Source organism: Manis javanica, chromosome 2 (genome assembly GCF_040802235.1).
Source record: "Manis javanica isolate MJ-LG chromosome 2, MJ_LKY, whole genome shotgun sequence".
In the NCBI taxonomy this organism is placed as follows: domain Eukaryota; kingdom Metazoa; phylum Chordata; class Mammalia; order Pholidota; family Manidae; genus Manis; species Manis javanica.
This window is the reverse complement of record NC_133157.1, coordinates 36,808,917-36,832,367: the sequence shown is the minus strand read 5'-3', so window position 1 is coordinate 36,832,367 and position 23,451 is coordinate 36,808,917. Positions and strand designations below refer to the sequence as shown.

The 23,451-nt window shown below is 48.2% G+C and overlaps 2 protein-coding genes across 10 annotated transcripts in view; one reads left to right on the top strand and one right to left on the bottom strand.

Annotated features, from left to right (window-relative positions):
• Nucleotides 1-449: 449 nt before the first annotated feature.
• On the bottom strand, nt 450-23,272 carry NOL6 (nucleolar protein 6). 6 transcript variants are annotated; one of them, XM_073228151.1, is made up of 26 exons: nt 21,557-23,272; nt 11,740-11,946; nt 11,538-11,654; nt 9,091-9,270; nt 8,567-8,735; nt 8,193-8,327; nt 7,945-8,108; nt 7,738-7,858; nt 7,475-7,533; nt 7,290-7,391; nt 6,971-7,086; nt 6,629-6,806; nt 6,333-6,455; nt 6,015-6,163; nt 5,787-5,862; nt 5,416-5,556; nt 5,159-5,276; nt 4,927-5,081; nt 4,658-4,821; nt 4,109-4,261; nt 3,785-3,882; nt 2,894-3,018; nt 2,684-2,773; nt 2,100-2,294; nt 1,882-1,983; nt 450-1,671 (listed from the first exon to the last, which is right to left on the bottom strand). In XM_073228151.1, exons 1-26 carry the CDS (start codon nt 21,575-21,577, stop codon nt 1,522-1,524), a joined length of 3,408 nt encoding a protein of 1,135 aa, XP_073084252.1. In that variant the 5' UTR covers nt 21,578-23,272; the 3' UTR covers nt 450-1,521. The 6 variants fall into 6 exon arrangements, with proteins under 6 accessions (XP_073084252.1, XP_073084249.1, XP_017509913.3 ...); XM_073228148.1 differs by lacking the exon at nt 21,557-23,272 and adding an exon at nt 21,509-21,544; XM_017654424.3 differs by lacking the exon at nt 21,557-23,272 and adding an exon at nt 12,980-13,305.
• UBE2R2 (ubiquitin conjugating enzyme E2 R2) overlaps nt 20,528-23,451 on the top strand; it is a 94,089-nt gene continuing 91,165 nt past the window's right edge. Inside the window, exon 1 of one of the 4 annotated variants that reach the window (XM_037009837.2) lies at nt 20,528-21,402. In XM_037009837.2, the coding sequence (XP_036865732.1) occupies nt 21,326-21,402 (77 nt within the window). In that variant the 5' untranslated portion in view covers nt 20,528-21,325. The remainder of the gene's footprint in view (nt 21,403-23,451) is intronic. The other 3 variants (XM_037009835.2, XM_037009839.2, XM_037009838.2) reach the window with 3 other exon arrangements.

Sequence of the window (23,451 nt, the reverse complement as noted above, 5' to 3'; positions counted from 1 at the left end):
CACAAATGGCCCCTGCCTACTGCTGAAACTGTTCCCTCGATCAGAACATGAGGATGGTCAAAAAGTATGTACTTCTTAGGGCTGGTATGATTGTATGATCAAATTCCCAAACATAAGATAATGTAAAATAAACAGTGCCCAGCATTTACTAGGCACTTAGTAAATGTCAACCTTTCATTACCTCTCAGGCTATCTCTCACCATCGCCACCCCATCCATTTTAGGAAGAGATCACAACTTATGATTCCCTCCTTGAAGTCTTCTGCTGGCCTTCCACGCTCCCCACCTGCCTGGGCAAGGTGGCCTTTCTGCACACACCTGTATCCTACCTGAGCAGAGCACTGTACTAGGTAACACGAAGGTCCCAAGAAAGTCTGTGTTCAAACATGTGCTCTGGCCCCAAAGAGTTTACATACAGAAGACAAGGTTAAAAGGTAGACAAGTCAAGAATATGAGAAAATTAATTTAATTTTAAATCAGAGTTTAAGACAACAGGAGCATTTATACTGCTATACATGACTACGAAGTAACTGAATGGAGAGCAAGTGCTCTAATGTTTCAGAGGAAGGAAAGCACCTCAGGCTGAGGGCGAGCAAAAGGTTTGATGAGGCACTACTAGAGTTGAGTCTGAGACAACAGGATTAGGGGAGATAAAGAACGGAGGGGCTGCCTGAAGTGGGGTGTGGACCAGGCTGAAAGGAAGTAGCATCCCCCATTCCCCAGGCCACTGGGAGCCCCTGGAGAGTAGGACTTCGGTGTCCCTCTTCACTGCACACCTGCTGTGGGAGTGGAGTGGGGGAGGTTTGGACATGAATAGGCTGGTGCACAGAGCTGGAGGGACTCAGACAGAGGCCAGGGGAGCCCCTCCATGCTTTCTATATCTCCCCCGGGACTTGGGGACCATCAGTCTCCCTTACCCCTCTACTGACCCAGTCCCTTCCTGTTCTTTATGCTCTCAACACCAAAGCCCCTGTGCCCCTTCAATGTGATCTACTTATCCATACATTGCCCCCTCTCCACTGCTCAGTGCTGGCACTCTGTGACCCTCAGGAAGTGCCACACCTTCTCTGGGCACCATTTAAAAGCACACTGAGGTCTAGGCACAACATCCTGGCAATGCAAAGGGGAGACAGCCTCAGCCCTGAGCACATGCCCTCCTCTCCAGATTTCCGGAAACAGCCTAGGAAGGGGGAAAAAAAAAGCCCAGGTGAAGGACGACAGATGGATGGATCTCCTGGGTTCATTCAGTTCCCTCTCTGAGCTAGCTCCTACTGCTCTTCTGGGAGTTCAGATAGTCAGGCCCTGGGACTCCATAGGACATCATGGCCCCTTGCTCCAGTGCTGAGGCATCAGACAGAAAATCAGGGCAGGGCTTTTGCAGGGGATGACTCAGTGTGTTCAGGCCAGCAGGCCCTCCAAGGAGGGTCCATATGCAACAAGTCTGGAGGTAGTGCCACTGATATTCTGCTCCAGAGGTCTCAAGTCCTACTGTCCATCTACAACTTGCTCCTGGGGCTGGAGATCACACAGTCCACCTCTCACTTAGGGTCTCCACAGCCTGTACCAGGCCTTCGCCCAGGATGACAAAGTCCTCCAGGATTGCTTCTACATTAGGCACCATCACCAGCTCCCCACCTTGAGACACCATCACGTGCCCCTTTGTAGTGGAGGCCTGGGGAATCAGAGAAATATGGATTGAAGTGTTGCAAAGGCACATTCACAGACACCAAGATGGGGGTGATTGGAGGAAGAGACATACAAGCCCACATGCCTCACACCTGAGACAGGGTCACTCATGCAGCATGCCACACACAGACATGCATGCCCACATGGAGCCACATGTACACACTCAGGAACATGTGGCTGTCACCCGCTGGCACACCTTGAAGGGCTGAGGTTGGAAGCTGGTGGGCTTCCAGAGGACACCAATCACTTCTCCACCATGCTGGTCATAAAAGAAAAGGGCAAGGTCCCTGAAGGCCTCCTAGGAAAGGGCAGGACAGAGATGAGATTACAGGTGGACATCTGAGAGCTAACTCCATGGCCTAAACTCCACCCAGAAGTCCCCTCCCCAGAGTCAGTCAGTCCTTTGGGACCTACCCTGAGCTGCGCCAGATAGAGCTGAGGGGGATCATAGCCCAGAACAGGCATCAGGGATGAGGGCCCTGGCTCACTGAGCAGGCCACGGCAGAAGGAGGCCGCTGGTGAGTCCACAGCCTGGCGGTGCCGGGGGATGTGGCGGGGAGACAGGCGGATCAGCACATCATACATGTCCAAGGGTGGCCGGAACACCATCTGAGGGGTGAGCAGTGCCCACTTGGAGTTGGGGGCTGGACCACAAACCCTTCCACATGCCTACTTGGTTCCCTCCCTTAATCTGACCCCCCAGTATGGGCCCAAAAGCTTATTTGAAGGTAGGAATGTCACAACTCAGTTGGTGGTAGCTTGGGTTCAGCAGAACAGCACAGGCCACTAGCATGAGGCCCGATGGAGCCTGGATGGCCCTAATTCTCCTTCAGGCTCCACCACTGCCAGGCACTGTGGATGGCTTCAATGCCTTCTCTGGACTAGGTGTCACCAATCAAGGAGACTGGACATTGCATGGAGGCTCCTGGAGCTCCAGACTTCTAGGGTTCAAAGGTAGATGCCCTAGAGCACCTGGAGTCACTCGGTCAAGGGCTTACCCTGATGTCCCCTGGCCCCCGGGGATCCATTAGCTGCTTCTCTAGGACAGGCAAGGCCTTGGCTGCCAGGACCACAAGCTGCTGTAGGATCTGGAGGGTGCATACATCCGTTAGGTTAGATCTGACCCAGGTCTCTCTTAGCTCAGGCTGGGCCTGTTTATCTCTTGGAAGAGAAAAACCACAAATTTGGGGGCACAGATGTGACTGAACCTGGGGCGAGGGTCCATCCTGTGTCCATATGGAGTTTTTGCGATCGTTGGGGGTAATAATGACCATGATGGGGAGTTGTGTCCGAGTTGCCAGGAAGCCACTGCGTATCTCCACCTGCTCCTCCGCTGTGGACAGGAGGGGTTCTTTGGTCAGCCAGCCCCTCTCTCCCAGCCACCTTCCACTGACTCAGGTCTTCTTCCTATGCACCTAGCAGCTGCCCAACACAGGGATTTTTTAAACCCCAGTCCCTGAACCTGGTGGCAAAGGTGATAAAAGGGACAACACATTGGCCTCAATCAGGCAGGGCATTAAGCTCCCAGCCTTAGCCTACAGGCAGAATTTTTCCACTCCGTAGCACCCTAGGCATTACCCAGCCTGCACAAGCTGAGGCCTGCCACTGACTCCCTCCCACCCTATGTTCCCACACACCTGGGGAGTTAGAAAACTGATACCCTCTTCTGTGCTGGGACAAGTAGCTCCTTATATTACAGCCAGAAATCATCACTTCCACCCCCGAAAAGGGCTGGGCATTTTCTGGACCCTTCCCTGTTTCCCAACACATCTTCTCACCTGGTGTTTAGGATCCCCCTTCCACTCTTCTCTCCCTTCACAGCCCCCAGGTAGCCTGTCTTCCACCCCCAGTCCATTCTGTTTCTGATCATCCTGTAGGCGAACCATATCTCTAAATCCTTAGGCTTCTTCAAGGCTTGGAATGGCCCTCTTTCTCCCAATAAATCCCCACTCCAAGGCAGTTAGGATCAGGCATAGATATTTGGGATGGGGAAGACCCAGGAAAAACTAACAGAATAACAGGGAAAACCTTCACTTGTCCTATTCTGCAGTTCACAAAGGTAGCTCTTCTCGTAGTCTGACCCCAGTCCTACCACTTACCAGTGAATTCATTATTGAGGTTGACAATCAGGGGGTTGTTCTTCCAATCAAAGGTTGACACCAGGAAGAGGAAGCGAAGGAAGCCCACCTGAGGGGAGCTGAGAGGAAGGAGTGAGCAAAGAGTCTGGGGCCCAGCCACACATCCCCAGGCTTTCCCCAGGTTAGGGAGTCTAGACCCCTTAATGTGGATTAAGGGTGTTCTTAGAACCCCTTTGCTCACTCATTTTGGCCACCCTCTCCCATTTGGACTGAAGGTACAGCATGAGGGATGAACGCTGGCCCCAGGAGGAACTTTCTGGCAAGGGGAAAGGTGCAGGCAGTCACCTGGGAGGAGTGAAGGGCTCAGGGTGCAGGAAAAGGGCAGCAGCCACCAAGTCCAGGCTCTCATCAGTGAACCCGTCACCCAGAAGCTGGGCACGTACCCACCGCTTGGCCAACCGAGCCACACCAGAGAAGGCTGAGTGCTGCTGTTGGAGTCTGTCGGGGAGAGGAGAGTGGCAAAGAGACCCAGGCACTCAGCCCAAGAACAGTGTTTTAGCCCCACTGCCACTATTTATTCAGGCTTTACCCACTGTTGGCCTCTGTGTTAAGGCCTTATGTGAATAATCTCACATTCTCCTAACTAATGCCCCAGTAGATTGGTGCTAATATTATTCCCACTTTATAGATGAGAAAAATTAAGTATGGGAGGGAATTCTGCCCAAAGGGACACATAACCAATGAAGTGGCAGAACCAGGATTCTAGAACTTACCTGACTCTAGAACTCATATCCCTAATATACCACCTGACCTTCCAGAGAGACAGGCAGCAGGAGAGCAGAATGGGAGCAGGAAAGGGTCTACAGACAGAAGAGTCTATTCAAGTGGGCATACCCATGCAAGGCACTGGTGAGCAGGGGCAACTGCCTGGTGTCCTTCTCTAGACAGAGGGAGGTGGGCGTGTCCCTCAGTGAGATCATTCCCTCAGGGCTCCGCATTTCCCTCAGGATCTGGGGCTCCCGCTGATAGGCCACACGAATCCGGAACACAAACCCATCCTGTTGCAAGAGGGTATGGAACAGGCGATACATGTTGTCCTGGGGCACCCTGACGCCCTTGTCCCCTTCCTGTCTGAGGGTATCCTTGCCCTACACCAGACTAACCTTGAGGACATCAGTGTGCATGGCTGAGGCATGGCACCGCAGTCCGTGCTGCTGTGTCAGCAGCTCTGCGAGGCGTAGCTGGAAGGCAGCTCGGACTCGCCGTATGGCCTCCGCATCCTGTGGCCACTGACCACTGCCCTCCAGGTGACATATCACTGGAAAGAAGAAAGGTCTCAGACTGCAGCCTGGAGTGGCAACAATCCCTCTCATCCCTTCTCAAATGCCCGCTCACCAGTCATGGGCTCCACATAGGCTGGACAGGGTTTGTCGGTCCGGGGCAACAGTGAGGCCCGCTCTCGGAGGTGCTCGTAGAACGAGTAGGCTGGCCGGACTGGGGTTGGTGGGAACACCTATAGAAGAAGTGGGGCTGAGAATGGGGCCAGGACTGGGGGGAATGCTGTCAGGAGTGGGAAAGGGCGATATTGGGTAAGTGGAGCAGAAGTTAGAGGTCACTAAACAGAAAGGGCTTCCTCCCATCTTGCACCTCACCTCAGTGTAGCGCAGCACTGGGTGTGCTCCTTGTACAGCAGACACAGTCAACGGGAGACCTTCCAGCCCCCACAGCAGACGGCTGAGGTCATCATAGCAACGCACCGCCGCTGCTAGGGCCTCTTCCCCGGTGCTGGAGGTCTGACAGGAAGAAGAGAGTCAGCAGGCCAGCCCCTGCAGAGCCCCCTCCACCACCATCTGGGATTCCACCAGGGTTCAGGCTGCTGCGGAGCCAGTGCCCCCTCTGCTGGACATTCCAGGAAATGCAGCCTGGCTGAGGCGGTAAGGGCTCTGCACCCACAACCCAACCAGGCCACACAGACTACTTCACATTTCCTAGTTTAACCCTAGTCCTGACCCAGAGCCCTTACCTCTTTAAGGCCTTGGATCAGTGCATCCAGGAGGCCCCCCATATAACGGACACAGGTACCTGGGATGTCAGCATGGCTGGAAAAGGGGCACAGACATACTGGTGGTCAATTGGGAGCTATGCAGTGAGCTGCTGGATGTGAACTGCTCACCCCAAAAGCTTGGGCCAGACCCTCCCAAAAGGTTCCCCAGGCCACAGTTATCTCTGGCATCCAGATGCAGACACTCACAGTGCCAAGAGGTGGGTGACGACCTGGTGGGGAATAAGGCGCTTTTGGGCCATAGAGGCTGCCTCCCAGACCACAGCTTCCCGAATAGCTCCATCCTGGAAACGCCGAAGCTCCGAGCGAGATCCCCAGAACTGCCGGAAGTCAGATGCCTAAGGAGAAGGGGTGGTGGGCGAGATCAACAAAGGCGGACTCTGTGAGAATTTCCTTGACAGGCCTCAATACAGGTGGCACGAGGACTATCCATCCAACTCCTTCCAGCGCACCGGCTGGACTTCCCAAGACAGGGCCAAATCACTCCCAGACCCCAGGTCTCCTCACCTTGGGCTGGTCGGCCTCTGGACCCAGCTCGAGGACACTGGTAAGGCCCTCAGGTCGGAGGAGCAATCCCAGGGTCAGGGGCCCAGAGTCTCTATGCTTCGGTGGGTCCTGGCTGATATCCCACTGTAGGATATAGAAAGGCTGAGCTCAACCCCAGAATCTCCCAGCTTGATCTAGAAATCCACTTTCGAGCTAGTTTGAAAGATCTAGCCAGAGAGATGGTGTGTTTGTATCCCCTGGGACCCTGGATCCAGTCTTGCTCAGACCCACAAATTCCCCAACCCACATCACCTCACCTCTGAGACTGGGGGCCGAGAGTGGGCCAGCAGGTGTATCCGGGACTCCAGGCCCTGCTCCAGGAGGGTGGTTAGTGGACCCAAAGCAGCTGAGACATAGTCCCCACCATGGTCCTGCAGCTCTGGCCACAGGTTCAGCCGGTGGCATGCTGCCTGCAGGCGACTCAGTGGATGGAGACTAGGGGAGGCACAGAGGACCAAAGGGGAAATCAGGTACTGCTGGCCCCAAGTATCACCACCTGCCCCCTCAACCAAGATCAGAGCACCAACTGAGGACCTTTGTTCCATCACTGTAGCCCCAGGGCAACAGGACTCACTGACATCCCCTCACCCTAAACTTACTGCAGGACATGGTCAAAAGTCCGAATCATAGGTTTGGGAGTCATCAACAGCAGCTGGAATACATCATCAGCTTTGCTGTCCAGCAACGCCATCGACAACTGTGCCTCATGCTGCACCTGGGACCACAGGGCACGGAGGGAACCCAGCTGTGAGACCACCACCAATGCACCCCTCCCCTCCTTTACCCGAGGGCTCAGATCAAAAGACCTGCCTGATTTAAGTTTTTTGGAGAGGACTTTCTGAGGTTCTGGTGCTGGCAAATGGACAGAGTCTGGGCTGGGACATCTGGGAAAACCCAGGAATGGGGGACCATTGGTACCTGGTGGTAAGTGGAGGCAGTGACATCAGCACAGAGGTTGAGCCGGCCTGAGGGGTCCAGGAACACCACAGAGAAAGCCTGGTGGAAGTCGGCCAGGGCTGGCTTTGTGGGGCAGAGAGGAGCCAGTCAAGGTTGGGGCCTTACCTTTGGATCTCCTTGCCCAGACTCAGCCCGGCCCCACTCACCAAGGAGGAATCTGAGCTGAGACATAAACTGATCCCATGGACAGTCAGATCTGTGGTGGCTGAAGTGAACCAGAGAAGGTGGGAGTGTCAGAAGGTATCCCTCTCCCTGGTGACCCAGCCCTAATGACATCCTGCCTCCAGGATTCAGTTTGGAATTCAGTTTGTTCATCTGTCTGAAGGCAAGAAGCCAAATGATCCCCGATGTGATGGGAGGATCCCCAGGAGACTGGAACGCTTGGTCTTTCCGAGTCTAGCCACCTCACCTAGAAACTGCAAGACGCTTCTCAGGACCTGGTAGCCACTCATGGTGGTGTGGATCTTGTGTGTGGACACGAGGAAGGCAACCAACATGGAGACAAGAAACCCGCTGAACCCTCCCAGGCCCTGAAAGAGAGATGGAGAGAGAGGCCCGAGCTCAGACGCAGCTCACCACTCAGCAAGGAAAGGAAGCTGGGCCACTTTCAGCTCACCTTGTCCAATTCCCGCTGCCGCAGCCAGATCTTCAAAAGTATCACACCATCTTTCAGCCCCAAGGCTGAGCCTAACATGGTTGATAGCAGCTGCACATGGGACTCGAGGGCTGTGTCCTGTAGGACCCATGTGTTATAGTGAGGGGTGGGGAGCTCTGGGCTACCTGTGGGACGAAAGGGGGAGCCATGAGAGAAGTCCCCACAATACCCTTCCCTCTAGCTCCATCTTGATACCAGTGCCTGCTCACCATCCCCTGGAGGACTCTGCCCTCGGTACCACGCAGAGCGCACATTGTTCTTGGATGGCAGCAGGCGGCATAGGCGGAAGAAGTCAGGTGGAGGGCATGGATGCAGACGCACAGTGACCAGGCGCTCATCCTTCCCTGGGGTGGGAGACAAGGAGTGCTGAGACCCTGTATTTCCCTGGGCCAGAGGGGCCCCTGTACCACCCCTTCACTCCTACTTGAGAGCCCATGCCTTCCCATCACAGAACTTGAGGTCCTTATACCCTCCCTCTCAAACTTGAGACACAAGCCTCTCACCTTGGACTTGAGGGCCCTGTGCCTTCCCCACCAGATTTGTCACCTCATACTGTGCCCCCAGCCCAGTGTGTGTCTCCCACCATGCGGCCGCAGCAACAGGGATGGTTTCAGGTGGCAGCCATTGGTGAAGGAGAAGCGAACACTGCCAAAGACAGGGTCTTGGGCCAGGTGGTGAGCCAAGTGGGCTAGGTAGAGAGCACGCTTGCGGAAGTAGCGCTGGTTCAGCCCATCCTTGTCCTGTAGGATCTCCTGGGGGAGGTCAGGAGGAGAGAGATGATCAGAGACAAAAGCATTAGAGAGCTTGGGGGCCAAGATGAAGCCAAAGTGAGAGTGGCAACCCCAGGGGTTCTCTGCTGGCCAGAGCACCTGAGCCAAGGCAAGCAACACACCTACTTTCAGATGAAGGGGCAAAGTTCCAAAGGGGCAGCAGGCATAAGGAAGGGCATATCTAAGCTGCCCTCAGGACAAGTGCAGTGGTCTGTTCTTTTGACTTAGAATTTGATTTTAATCTCCTGGCAAGTGGCAGGTGGGAGAGAGGGAGGAACCCAGGGATTTGTGAGAGTGAAGTGGCAGGCCTCTCTATCCCCTAAACTCTGAACCTCACCCTGGGCATGATCAGGGCCATATCCACATTGACGTCCGGCCGGATGCAGGTACCCAGGAGGTAGCTGCCCACAACAGTGACCTGGGCTGGGGGCAGGAAGCGGAAACAGCCCTTCACAGTATAAGGTACTTGATGGAGAGGAACTCGAACCCCAGTCGGGAGCCATGCCTGATCAGTCAGCTGTGGGAACAGAGACAGTGACAGCGATATATATTGATTTGATTGTCTTACTAACATGTCCCCTTGATGTCTAGTAGACATCTCAAATTCAACACATCAACATGTTTGGCACCAAACTCTTGATCTTCCTATAAACATGCCTCCCCTATTAAGGCAACTCCACACTACTTGCTCATGCCAAAATCATTTAAATCACCTTGACTTATCCCTGACAAGAGCTCCCATTTTACTTTCAAAAGGTATCCAGACCCTGACCACTTTTCTTTTCCTTTTTTTTTTTTTTGAGAGGGCATCTCTCATATTTATTGATCAAATGGTTGTTAACAACAATAAAATTCAGTATAGGGGGGTCAATGCTCAATGTACAATCATTAATCCATCTCAAGCCTAATTCTTGTCAGTCTCCAATCTTCTGAAGCATAACGAACAAGTTCTTACATGGTGAGTGAATTCTTACATAGTGAATAAATTCTTACATGGTGAACAGTACAAGGGCATTCATCACAGAAACTTTCAGTTTTGATCACGCATTATGACCTATAAACAATCAGGTCAAATATGAATATTCGTTTGATTTTTGTACGTGATTTATATGTTGATCCCACATTTCTCCCTTTATTATTATTATTATTATTTTTATTTTTAATAAAATGCTGAAGTGGTAGGTAGATTCAAGATAAAGGTAGAAAACACAGTTTAGTGCTGTAAGAGGGCAAATGTAGATGATCAGATGATCAGGTGTGTGCCTATGGACCAAGTATTAATCCAGGCTAGACAAGGGCAGTAAGACATCCACGGATGCAGAAGATTTCTCTCAAAGCGGGGGGGGTGAGGTTCTGAGCCTCACCTCTGTTGATCCCCAAATTTTCACCCGATGGTCCCCCTGCGACTGTGCCTGTCTTAGGTTGTTCCTCCCTTGAGGAATCTTACCCGTCTCTGGCTAACCAGTCATCTTCCGGGGCCATACAGGGAAATGTAAAATTGGTAAGTGAGAGAGAAGCCATATTGTTTGAAATGGTTAGCTTTTTACTTCTTTGCAGATTTATGCCCTGTGGCTTCTATGCCCAGCACTTGTCTCGAGGTATCTTTACCACCTGGAGGAATTATGATACTCGGTAAATTCGATATGAGGCACGAATTCTATTTAAGGGTTGTAATTAGGAAGAAAGAAGAAAAGCTATAGATGTAGCATATGGAAGGAAACATGGGAGGATTGATTATGTAGAGTACCTTAAGTATGTATAGGTTTTAAACTACTAACTAATTTGCACACACATATTAACATAATAGGAATATGGTGACATAAACAAAGCAAATCTATAATTACCATCCATCTCCAGTGAAGCCAAGAAAACCATTTAGGCACCCTAGGCATTTGTGAATATTTGTCTATGATATGATGGATATTCTGACCACTTTTCTATTCTCTTTCCTAGTCTGACCCACCACTATTTTTCAGTGGATCACTGCGCAATAGGTTCCTAACTAGTCTCCCTGATTTCACCTTTGTCTCTTGATGTTTTACTTTCAACACAATAGCCTGAGTGAACTTTTTAAAACTGAAGTTAGAGCACATCACTGCTCGACAACAAAACAAACAAACCCTGCAGAAGTTCCCTGTTTCATCCAGAGCAATAGCCAAAGTCCTTGTTTTGGTACATAAGGCCTGCCTGAAGTACCCTCTTCCTCCATTCCCTTTCTGAATTCATTTCCTTCTACCCCTCATTCATTCCAAGGAACGTACCAGACCAACTCATGGCTTTGAGCTTTTCCCTTGACTGTTTCCCCTTCCTGGAATGCTCTTCCTCACTTGGATATCTGTAAGGCTAATTCAGTTCCTTCAACTTTTCACCCAAATGTCACTTCAGTAAGGCCTACCTCAACCTCTATTTAAAACTGCAAACCACTTCCATCCTTAATATTCCCACAATCCCCTTACCCTATCCTATTTTTTCCTTTTTCCATAGTGCTTACTATCTTCTAACATTGTCAACATTTAGATTACTTGTCACACTTATTATCTGTTGTCCATAACATAAAACATAGGCTGTTTTGTTCCCTTATCTAAGAACACAACTCCTGCAAGGCATGTGTTTGCTGAATGAATGAACATGTATGTGATTGACCACACTCCCAGCTTAGTCTCCTGGTAGTGAAAATGAGCTCCCTAGCACCCCAACCCCTCCAGAGAATAGCAAGGCCTGTTTCAGATGCCCACACTGAGGACCTCTTCTGGGCTTTCCAGTACCTCACACTACCTGCTTTACCTCTGTTTCAAGAGTTGAGGGCACCTGCATGACCCGTTGGTTGACTTCCCGTAGGAAAGCATCAATCCGCTCCTTCTTCTTCTCTGGCAGCCTCACTCCCTTTAGTAGCTCTTCTACCTGCAAGAAGAGACAGGGGAAAGTCCTTTAGCCTCAGGGTCCCAGTCCCACCCCTCTAACCCAAGCCCCAGCCACCCAACAGTACCTGTAAACGAAGCAAACTGGAGTGGAACAGACTCTCAGTCTCCCGAAGGCGATTCAGCTCTTCATTGGTAGGCTCCTTGTACAGTTCTGCTGGGCTGAGCTTCACTGGCTGCAGCAGGCCCTCCACTAGAGACCTAGCCACTGTACGCTTCTTTGAGGATTCTTTCTTCCCCACCTTGCCTGTGCCTTTCGGAGCTGGCTGCATTACCTGTAGCCAGTAAGAGGGAAAGCCAGTGTGAGATCATAGACATCTAGCATCCCTGCCTGAAGTGCCACCATGATAGGGTGTAGGCAGAGGCTTCACTGGCTCCTGGTCTCTCTTTTGAATGGGAATCAAGACTGTAAAACCCAGACTAATCATTACTTAAAAGAACATTATGGAGCTCTAGACTGAAAACTACTTGAGTTGAGGGCTTCTTGTCTACCTGATAGCACAAGCACGGACCTCTGCTTAGAGTTAGTAGGAGTAGCAAATGACTGGACCCTGCCCTAAGCAATGCCTGAGATCTTTATATTCCCAGAAACCATATATCAGGGATCCTCCTCTTCTGCTGGGTTAGTCCTGGGACTTGGCAATGCTACCTCCGCTTTTGTTCTATCCAAAGCCTGTCAAGTTCCACCCACGCTAACAAGCCCTGACTGCAGATTGCACCAGTATACATTAAGTGCTTGGAGAGCTAAATTTACCGGTTCTGCAGGATATACTCCTTAAATTATTCAATTTTCACAATGATCCCAGTAGAAAACGGACACTTGATGGAAGTCCCTTGAGCTCGAGTTTCCACAGTTGGTATGGCTATACTGTGAGCAGACTTCACACCTTGGTCTGCGGGATCCCAAACCACCTCTCCTACAGCCCTGGGCCTGCTCCACTCCACGGTCCCAGAGCCACCATGTGCCCTCCGTTACAATGAGGAATACAGAACTGAGCACAGTATGAAGGAAGATTGCGCCAAACGTTTCCTGGTCAGAGAAATGCCTTAAGCCGCGAGGCTCTATTAAATTTCCAAGTGCAGAGCTCCCGAAGGAGAAGCTCAACAGGCTTTACTGCTTCTATGCAAATAACGGTTCCATTTCCCTTAGCACGCCCCGAGTGTCACAGTGCCCCAGGCGGGAAGCATCGGGAGGAATGGGGCTCCTTAGGGATCACCGCCGTCGAGCCCCTCGCCGGTAAGCTGTCGGGCTCTGCCGCCTCCAGCACGTTAAGCTTTCCTTCCTCCCCAACGGCTCCTTCCACCCACCTCCGGTTCCCCAGCAGCTCCGCGATGGTGCTCTCCCGCAGGCGCCGCCTGCATCCCTCCCGGTCCAGGTCTCGCTCCCAAACTCCGGATTTAAAAAGCCCAAGTGCTCGGCACAACTTCCCACATCGGCGGAACTGTCGAACTCCTCGACAGTGCTCCCGCGGCCCCGACCAAGTTGCCGCCGCAGACGTGCTGAGGTCCCAGGCTCCGGAGCCGCTAGCCACGTGCTGTCGGACTCCGCCCAGCTCCAGAGCCATTGGGTGAGTTTCTGATGAGTCCCTCGCCACTGGTTTCTGTCACTCTCCAGGGCCTCCCATTATGGGGGAGGAACCAAACAGGGTTCTCCGATTTACGGTCTTTTTGCGACACCAGACCGGAAACCTGCCGGTATCCTGGCTGTCGCTTCTTCCTCACTTCCTCTCTCGGATAGCAACTAAAAGGCCGAAATGGTTTGGGCGTTCTGGGAGAGTGTTTATTTACACCGGTGATTCCTCTCCTTTTCCCTATCCAACGTAAATTATCAGTTAACTAGTCTTGTCAGTTCTACCCCCAAAATGCATCTTGAATTTACTCACTTTTCTCTGTCTTTACTGCCAAGTGTAGTCCAAGTCATAACATCTTGCGCCTAGTCTCTTGTCAAATAGCTTTTCTCCAGTTAATTATTAAATTTTTAAATTTCCGAGTCTACAGAAATGCTTCAATACTAATAAAACGAACGCGCATATACCTTTTACTTACCCATCATAACTTAGTGCTTTGTCAATTTTGTCTTTGTGTACTTAGGTATTATTTTACAGAACCACTTGAGTCTCAGATGCACAAATCCCTAAATACCTTGGTGTCTACTAAGAACACGGACTACCTCTTACTCATATGATCTTAAAATTCTGGAAATTTAACCTTGATACTAAATTCTGCATTCAAATTTTGCTAATTAACCCAATAATAAATAACTTTTACATAGTAGCATTTTACTTCCTGAGGCAAGATCATGCATCTATTTAGTCGTCATGCTTTTTTCTCTTAATCTAGAACATTTCCTGAGCTCTCCCTTTTCTAAATATTTTTGAAGAATATGAGTTTCATTTAATAGCTTTTTCTTTTAAAAATTTTTATCGAAGTACAGTATACAGAAAATTTCACATAAAGGGTACAGCTTGAATATCCAAACATAATGTGTAATCAGTTCCCAGAAAAGCAAAACATTTCCTGCCCTGTTAGAACCTCCCAACAGTAAGCACTATCCTAACTTCTAATAACTAGATTGCTTTATGCCATCGCTTTTAAAAAGACTACAACAGTGGTTTTGTCCTTCTTTAATCCATTTCCACATGGTTGCCAGAAAGAGTTTTCTAAAACTAAAATCCTATCATGTCACTGTCCTTTTAAAAACTCATCTGTGGCTCCCAATTGTACTTAGAATGCTGCAAAGCTATGATCAATATGGCCCCTCACTTACTGTCCCATCTTTTTTCTTGATACTCTGCCCTTGCTCACTTAGATGCAGCAACATCAGCCTTCTCTCAAATCTTTGGTTGCACCAAGTTCTTTCTCACCTCAGAGACTTAAGCCAAAATGTTTGCTCTGCTTGATATTTTGGCTTGACTTTTTCTCCTTTCCATCTTTTAGTTCTGAGAATAAATCTCTTCTTTGTTAAGGCCTTCACTGACCACCCAATCTGGAATATGTTTTCTCTTATCTAATCTTTTTATTTCCTTTTCAGCACTTTTCCCCACAACTTTTATTGTTTATGAGTTGTCAATCTCTTTGTCCTTGACTGAGTCCATGAAACAAGGACCAGGTCTACATTGCCAATGCTGAGCACATTATAAATGCTCAATAAGTACTGAGTAAATGAATGTAAACACTGTCAACTTCCAACCTCTCTCTGTCAAATGTAATGCCTCCACCATATTGAACTACTTGGAGTTTCCCTACTCTATCTCTTGTTTTCCTGTTGTGGGTAAAATTGTAATATTTCCGGATTATCTTGCCGGGCTTTAGTACATCTGCATATCAATAGGCGTTTCAGAGGTGGAAAAAAGTATGGATTTAGTGCATTTGCATCATTCCTCAGAAAAGTCCACCTCCATATCAGTGGGTAATTACCTGGGCAACAGAGGGCTTAACTGTACCTGAGAGGTGAGGGGTGGGGTCTTTTTGCTTTTGGAGCAGGACAGAGAGAAGGCCCCAGACCGCAGTTTGTAAGCAGCAAATGGATTTTAAACTTTATTTCTCCCTTTGATTGTTTTTGGTTTTTAGAGGTATTTTGCCCTGGGATTTCTTCTCCCTGGACTTACACCTGTCCTGGGCCTTTGAACTTGCTGCTCCCTTTGCTCAGAATGTTTTGTTTGATTACCCCCTCATCTCCAGTTTTACTGAGATATAATTGACATATAACATTGAGTGTATATGTTTGTTAAACGTGTATTTTGCAAAATGGTTACCACAATAGTGTTAGTTAACACATGTAATACATATTTCACCTCACATAATTACCATTTGTTGTTACTATTGTTATAGTGAGAACATTTAAGATCTACTATTTTAGCAACTTTAAAGTATATAATATTGTTAACTATAGTCACCATGCTGTACATTAGATCCCAGAATTTATTCCTCTTATACCTGGAAGCTTGTACCCTTTAACCAACATCTCATTTTCCCTACTCCCCAGCTCCTGTCAACCACCAGTCTATTCTCTGTTTCTGAGTTTGGCTTTTTTATATTCCACATGTAAATTAGATCATACGGAATTTGTGTTTGTTTTTCTCTGACTTATTTCACTTAGCATAATGCCCTCAATGTTCATTCATATTACACAAGTGACAGGAATTCTTTCTTCTTTATGGTTGAAGAATGTTTTGATGGTTAAGGAAGGTTACCTGAAGGTGATAGGACTTGCGCTAAGTAGTGAAGCATGATTTGAGTTCGAATTGACTGAGAGGAATAAGCAGCTCCACTGAAGTCTGAGGAAGACCAGAGAGCTGATAGATTAGTTACCATTTATTCCACATTGGATGACACTTAAGAAGTGTCAAGCCCTATGCTCAGTGTCAAGGATAAAGAGATAAGACATGATGATCAGAAAGCTGGAAACCTGGAATAATGCTCTTGCCCTCACATTTCACAGGCTGGTCCCTCCATTCATTTAAGAGTGACTTCAGAGATTTCCTCTGCACCTGTCATGCTTCCATTTAAAGTTGCATCTGCCCCAAATTTTCAGTCTTAACCCCCTTTTAATCAACTTCATTAGTACTTATCAAAACTTGCAATAATATTTTTGTCTACTAATTACTTGTTTTTGTCTATTTCTGTGTTAGACACGAGAATGTAAGCTCCAGGAGGGCAGGAACCAATCATTTCTATCTTGTTAATGAACATATCCTTGGCATTTAGCATAGGACCTGTTACACGGCAGGCACACAATATACATTTTGTTGAATGAATGATGAGCTCTTTCTTAAAAGCACCTCAGAGGCTGGGAGAAAGATGCAGTATAGCATTGGGGGTGATATGATATGCACAGATTGCTGTGGGCATGTTAGACTAGGAACATTACAGCATGGTGGTTAAGAGTAGTCACATAAAAGTGTAATGGCCAAGGTTCAAGTCCAGATTCTGCCATTTATTCACTGGGTAACCTTGTTTTTTAACCTGTCTTATTGTACTCAGTAAAGCAGAAATTCTACTTTGGATGTCAGGGATTTTTGTCCAGTATCATGTCAAGAATTTTTGTGAGAATTAAGTGGGATACTGCATGTAAAAAGCCTGTCACATGCTAATGCACAAAAAATGTCACCAATTTTTATTAAGGGGTGATTGTGGCTCCTTAAGAGCATTATTTAAGACTTACATGTGTTAACACATGTAGAATGAAAAAAATGTTGGCCCCCTGAAGAGTGATTCTGTGATGTCAGAATTAACCTTTCTAAATCAAATACCCCTCCCTCTCATTTATCTTACCAAGATTTCCGTGTCTTCTCTCTTTGGGAGAAAAGCAATTGATTCTTCAAGAAGCCCTAGTTAGAGAGTACCAGGTGGTGCCATACTGAGGGTCTTCTTTGCCACCAGAGGGCACCAATCAGTCAAGTCAATCTCTACCTGTCACTGTGAAACAATGTGAAAAAGTCTAGGAAGCTGTTTTCTGCTCTTCTTTCTTTTGTCAAATAATGTTTTGAGCAACTACTATGTGTCAAACATTGCAGTAACTTGCATATGGTTGTGAACAAGTCCTCTGGTCCTTATGGAATTTATAATCTTAAGCACCTACTGAGACAGGGACCATGAATGTAGTCAGAGTAGGGTGAGGGGCTCCAGAGGGGGCAGGGTGAGATATTTGCAGTCAGAGCAATGTAACTACATGCAAGGAAACCCCCCTGCTAAAACTCTATGTTAAACATTGAGCTCTAGACTCTTCAGTGAAATCAGTTAATGTTCTCCAGATAAAGAAGAGTAGCACATGTTTTATTATGCTAACCATTTATAATCATGTGTAAGGTTCACTTTAGTATACTAAAAGGCCCAGGCCTATGTGCTGTCTTTCCTCCTTCAGATCTGATGAAATGATTTTGCAAACTGGGCAACTAATTTAGCAAGTAAGCCCAGGCATAAACAACACAGTAAAAGGCAGGAAGGATTCCACCTTAAAGATAAGATTGCATTTTAATACCTAAGAAGTTAAGACCTTAGAAATTCTTAACTTACTCTTTAGCAAACAATGCCTCAGCCCACCTTGGGGGCTGAGCAGGTGGCCTTGTTTCATATGCTCCCAGGCCCAGATGCTGGTATCTCAGAGTAGCTTGTGTTAAGTTAATTCTAAATATTCAGAGACCACTTAACAAGTCCACACCCCTAAGTTTTTTTCATGTTCTCGGAAAAATCCTCAGCTGCCTATAAACCCCCCTAGACAACGCACCACTATGGACTCTCTTGTCCCCTCCTGGCATGACCCGGGAGCTCTGTCCTTTCACTGTATCTCTAAATAAAAGCCTGTACCTTGCTCTCCTACCTTGACTGTTTGTGAAGCTCATTCTTTGGCTCCGCAAACAAGAATCCCCCGCATCACTACTAAGTGTCTGGGAGATCCAATTAGACATGGAAGTGGAATGTTGGATTAAAATGTTGTTATTGTCTTCTTGCCCTTGGCTGTGAGTGGATGAGAACAATTACTTAGTGCCTCCTTTGTGTCCAAATAGTGTGCTGGTTGCTGAGGAAGGATCCAAGGATGAAAAACGCAAAATTGCAGCCTACTAATAAACTATGTCTTACCTGCTAGGGTAAAAAAAGGGATGAGATGTTCTGTGGAATTCAAGTTCCTCTTACCTGAGAAGGAAAGAGCCTTAAGTACACAACTCAGGAACACACTAGACTGTGGGCCTCCGAGGCATGCATATGTATATTAGCCACCCACCTTAGGGCCCTGCTCATTGTGGACATTAGTATGATTTTGTGAGTTGATTATAGCCCAGGGAGTACTCTGGTCTGGTTGCCAGGTGTATGTTAGGCTAGGAATCTACCATTCTGTGGGTCAGGGTGAGGCTATGGTGAGTTTATGTGGGTGAGATGCTTTGAAGACGAACTTTCTGCCTGTTTGTCTACTAATAGCCTTGTCATTAAAGGCATCAACACTTCCCCCATTTCCAGGTCAGTAATCTTCTCATCTCTAAATTAAATGGTGGAGGAGGGGAAGTCAGAAAGTCTACATCATCACTTTGGGAGGAGGGGCTGCATTGACTAAGACACTCCCTGTCTTCTGAAGTGAGCTTTAATTACAGTAGAGTTTGGTCTCAAGACTTAGAGGAGTTGGGAACTAGGGAATGATTCTTGAAAATACTGAGACATCATCTCTGAGGAAAAAAAAATGAAGGGGCTCCTTCAGTGTGGGCTGTGCATAGTGGCTAACTTCTAAAGAGAACAGTATAGAAAGGAGGTAAAAAGAGTAACTTCATAGTGGAAAAACCTTGCCACACTACCTTAGCCAGGTGATTGCGGTCAATATCAACACTGGATAAGTCATGTTGATTTTATGTGCCCTTGATATGATATGATGAAATTGTATTTTACCTCTGTCGTCTTCTACCCAAAAACCTGTAACTCCAGTTTAATCATGAGAAAAACATCATGAATCCTAGTTGAGGGACATTGTATAACGTATTTTAGTAATCTTCAGAACTTTCAATGTCATCAAAAACAATGGAAGTCTTATAAATTGTCACAGTCAAGAGGAGCTTAACAAAACATGAAAATTAAATACAGCGTGGTGTCCATGATGGTATCTGGGACAGAAAAAGTGCATTAAGTAAAAACTAAGGAAATGTGAGTAAACACTTTAGTTAATAATATATCAATATTGGTTCATTAACTGTAGTAAATATACAGGAAATTGGGGCCAGTATATGGGAACTCTATGTACTATCATCTCAAACTTTCTATTAAATCCAAATCTGTTGTTAAAGAAGTCTTATTAAAAAAAGGAGGGGATGGTATCAGAATATAACTAGCCTATAACATTTTTTTTCTTCCTTTGAAGTTCCTACTTTACCCTGCCAGTCATTGTGCTAAACGCTGTATACAGATGATCTCATTTAATTATTACAACTGCTTATGTTAAGTATGATTAACCCTCTTTTACAGAGCTAGTGAAAAAGGAAGGGATAATGTAAATGGTGGAGCCAAGGTTGGAACCTAGGATCTTTCTGATCTCCAAATTCCAAGTGTTTGAACTCTCACAGTAACCCAGCTTTTCTAGGAAACGTTAGGAAGTTATAGAACATGCCTTCCTAAGAGGATCTAAATCACAGGAATTGAAGAGTTGTCTCCACATTTCACTTCAGTAATGATTATCTTAATAGACCCTCAGTTCTAAGTTGGATCTTCAAGTTGAAAGGTCCTGTCGGGGGTCAAAGTTCAACGAAAAGACTTCATTTTACAAATGCAACCTGAGGGTTAGCTAGAGCATGTGTCCCAAATCGTAGAGAGAGGGTCAAGAACCCAGGTTCATTCTGTATTATTTCTCTCTTCTCAGAACTTCCTCTTTGTGTTTAAAAGGGAAGTAGAAGCTGGCCTGCCTCCCCATTTCTCTGACGGGAAACTGCTCCCAACCCCCAAGTGGGTGACACCCCACTCTCCAAGGATACATTGGCGTGAAGGCCAGACCTGCAGAAATGATGTCGGGACGCTTGTTCCCACCTATAAGACCCACATTCTCTGCACATCCTTGTCGAGCACCTACTAAGTGCATAGATAGCAGACTGTCAAGGGCAGGGGCCTGCAAAAGACCAGGTATTCCTGGAGGATTGCTGAGGAGACCTGTGGATAAGCCTGGGGGTAAGGGGGACGCTGACAGTTCTAGGACTCGAGGTGCAGTCGCCGGTTCACCTTGTAAAACGCACCGTCGATCCACACAGACACTTCGGGGCTAAAGACCGAAGGGGCCACAGCCGCCTTCGGCCCGCACAGCCTCTAGGCCCTTTAAGGGCGGGGGACACGAGCCGGCGTCACAAAGCGTCGCCACCGCGCCGGGCGGTGGAGAAGAGGCGGGGAGGTGGGAGGAGGACAGGGAGGAGGGAGAGGAAAGTGGGGGAAGGAGGGGTGCGCGCACGCGCGTCGGGCCGCCTGCCGCTGAGAGCCGCCCTCCCTCCCGGAGCGCGGCCCTCCTCCCTCCTCCCTCCCTCCTCTTCGCTCCGTCGCTCCCGCGGCGCGAGGCGCTCTGGCTCTTCGCCCCCTCCTCCGCCATCGCCCCTCCCCCCGCGCCGCCGCCGCCGCCGCGAGACCCCCACGCGCCTCACACCCCCGCCCTTCGGCCCCGCGCGCCCTTCGGCCCCGGCAGCCCCCGAAGAGAACCAGAGGGCTAGAGAGCGCGGCGCTCCCGGGCCAGCTCGGCCCCCTCCCCTCACCACCGCCGGCCCTCCGCCGCCTCTCACCGCTTCCACCACCTCTCCCCCCCCCTGCCAAGTAGAGGCCCCCTCCGGGGGGGGGAGGCCAGGGACCGGATTCCCCTAACTCCCTCGCCCCCTCCCCCACCTGGCCGAGTGAGGAGAAGGGCCCGGCCCAGCCCGTGTCGTGTGTGAGGAGGACCCGGGCCGGCCCACGGGCCGTCTGGGGCCTGATCCGGTCCTCTGGTTGTGTGAAGACAGGGGCTCGGTGCGGCCCGGCGAGCGCGAGCGGAGGGTAGGGGCCTGTTCCGGCCCGGCCGGTGCGTGAGGACTGGGGCTCCGGCCCGGCCCGGCGCCGCCGCCGCCGCTATGGCCCAGCAGCAGATGACCAGCTCTCAGAAGGCCTTGATGCTGGAGCTGAAATCCCTGCAGGAGGAACCGGTGGAGGGCTTCCGGATCACCCTGGTGGATGAGTCCGACCTCTACAACTGGGAGGTTGCCATCTTCGGACCCCCCAACACCCTCTACGAAGGCGGCTACTTCAAGGTACTCCCACCCCTCCCGGACCAGGCTTCCCCCGAGGAAGGCCCCCTCGGTCCGCCGTTTTCGGAGCCAAGAGTGTAAGCGCGGGTGTGTGGAGGGGGCTCCTCACCTCGGCAGCCCCCTCCCCCATCCGTGGAGGCAGGAAGGCCTAGCTCACCGAGTGCCTTTTCTTTGTCATGGGGGCGGGGGCGGGAGGCCAGCCTGCACCGGGAAATGGGAAAGTCTCTCTGACTAGGGTAGTGGCTACCGGAGGAGGGCTGTCTTTGTTTTGTTTGCCCAGCTGAGGGTGTGTGGGAAGAAAGGTGATCCGTCTTTCCTCTCTTGTCCTCGGATCAGAACCATCCCCTGCGCAGGCTGGCACTGCCCCAGAGGGCAGAATGACCCGCACTTATTGGACTGTACCTTTTTGGGGGTGGGGGAGGGGTATTAGCCCGTCATTCCAGAGGCAGCCAGTGGCCTGACGTGTTGAGGATTTGATGGTGGTAGTTCCAACTTTGCGCTCCAGTGGGTGGTAATGAAGAATAGGACCTAGTGGTGGTAAACAAGGGTGCCTGCATTTTCTTGCCATGATCCACTTGAGGGAACTTTAATTTAGCCCCTTTCTGTTCTCATTCTCTGTTTACTTCAGTGGTGTTTCAAAATGCCCTTTGTCCTCACCCTGCCACCAACTTCACTGTTTTGTTTGTTTGTATTTTCCTCTCTACATGTAGAAATATTCATAGAGGGTGGAATGGTAGGGAGACTGATAGTTTCCCACTCGGGGAGACAAAATTGAAACCTTTTGCTCAGCAAAGAGGGTAGTCTCACAGATGAAAAGTATCATCTGAGGTGAGATAATTTCAGAGAGTAGAGGTTCCTTAGACAGCGATCGTAGACATTGTTTCTATTGTTTTCCATGATTTTGGAGCAGTGGTTATATCGTTTTTGAACCCAGTGTTCTTTTTTTTTATTTTTTTATTTTACCGTATATGAAAGGATGAATCGCAGATTGAAGGTAGAATGTTTTAAATCGTGGGGGAAGAAACAGGAAATTAGTGCTTAAAAATCCTTTTAATTTCTTTTCAAAATGAAGTAAAATAAAGCAGTGAGTCTTTGTTATGAGGGGAGGGGCTATTTTGGCAAAAGTTTTAAATGAGTGTCTTAGTCATGTAGTTATAATGTATATTTTTAGGGCTACCTAATCACTTTTGTTTTCTACCTTTCTGAAAGTAAAGCCTCAGTTTCAGGTTTGAAATCGGGTCAACTTTGTATAAAATGTGAGTAATTGATAAGGGCATGTTTTATAATTCACTCCTGTGATAGTTACTGAATACCTAGTGAAGCAGGTTTTTAGAATACTGTGTAAGAGTGGAACCCTGATCAACTCTGTGCTTCATCTTTTGTGGTCACCATACACTGTACTTTTCAGATGCAAATATTAAAGTCATTAAATAAACATACAAGTTATTAGGGACAAATTGGGAAAGGTATGCTGTGTCCATGTTGAAGCACATTCTCTAAAGTGTAAATTTTCATTTATAGATGCAGGAAGAATTAGTTGCACAAAATGGAATTTGTTATAACTTTTCTTGCAAAGCATTATTTAGCAAAATCTACTGGATAACTTAAGTGAAATAAAATTTAATTTCCATGAAGTATTGTTTGGAACAATTGATAGTCAAGGTAAATGTTAGAATAATCTCACTCCAACGGAGTTTAAAAAAATAAGCAAAACAATATATGAAAGGAAATGATGGGTTGCAAATTATATGTTTTTGCTTAAATAACTGGGAAAGGAGTGTGGAGGATCCTGAGTTGAGAGTAGGTAGTATGGAAGGAATACTCCCTGTAACAGATACTGATTTAAATTAAATGCTTTTTAATTTCAGTCCTCTTTAAAAAGAATCTGGCTTAGTCTCCAGTTTCATTGTATGTGTTAGACTTCTTAATCTTTGTGTCTACCTTTAGCTGTGACATGTAAAAAATGTATGAAAATTCTTAAACACATTTTATGTTTTAGCCTTGCATAAAAATTTTGTTAAATTTCATTTTCTTTATTTTTTTCCTTATTGT

Coding starts and splice junctions, on each gene's coding strand:
- NOL6 (XM_017654424.3), bottom strand. CDS start 13,033: ATGCAGGCGGCGCCTGCGGGAGAGCACCATCGCGGAGCTGCTGGGGAA. Junction 5,863..6,014: donor GTCACCCACCTCTTGGCACT/GTGAGTGTCTGC, acceptor CCCCTTTTCCAG/CCATGCTGACATCCCAGGTA. Junction 4,262..4,657: donor CTCACCAGTGCCTTGCATGG/GTATGCCCACTT, acceptor TCTCCCCGACAG/ACTCCAACAGCAGCACTCAG.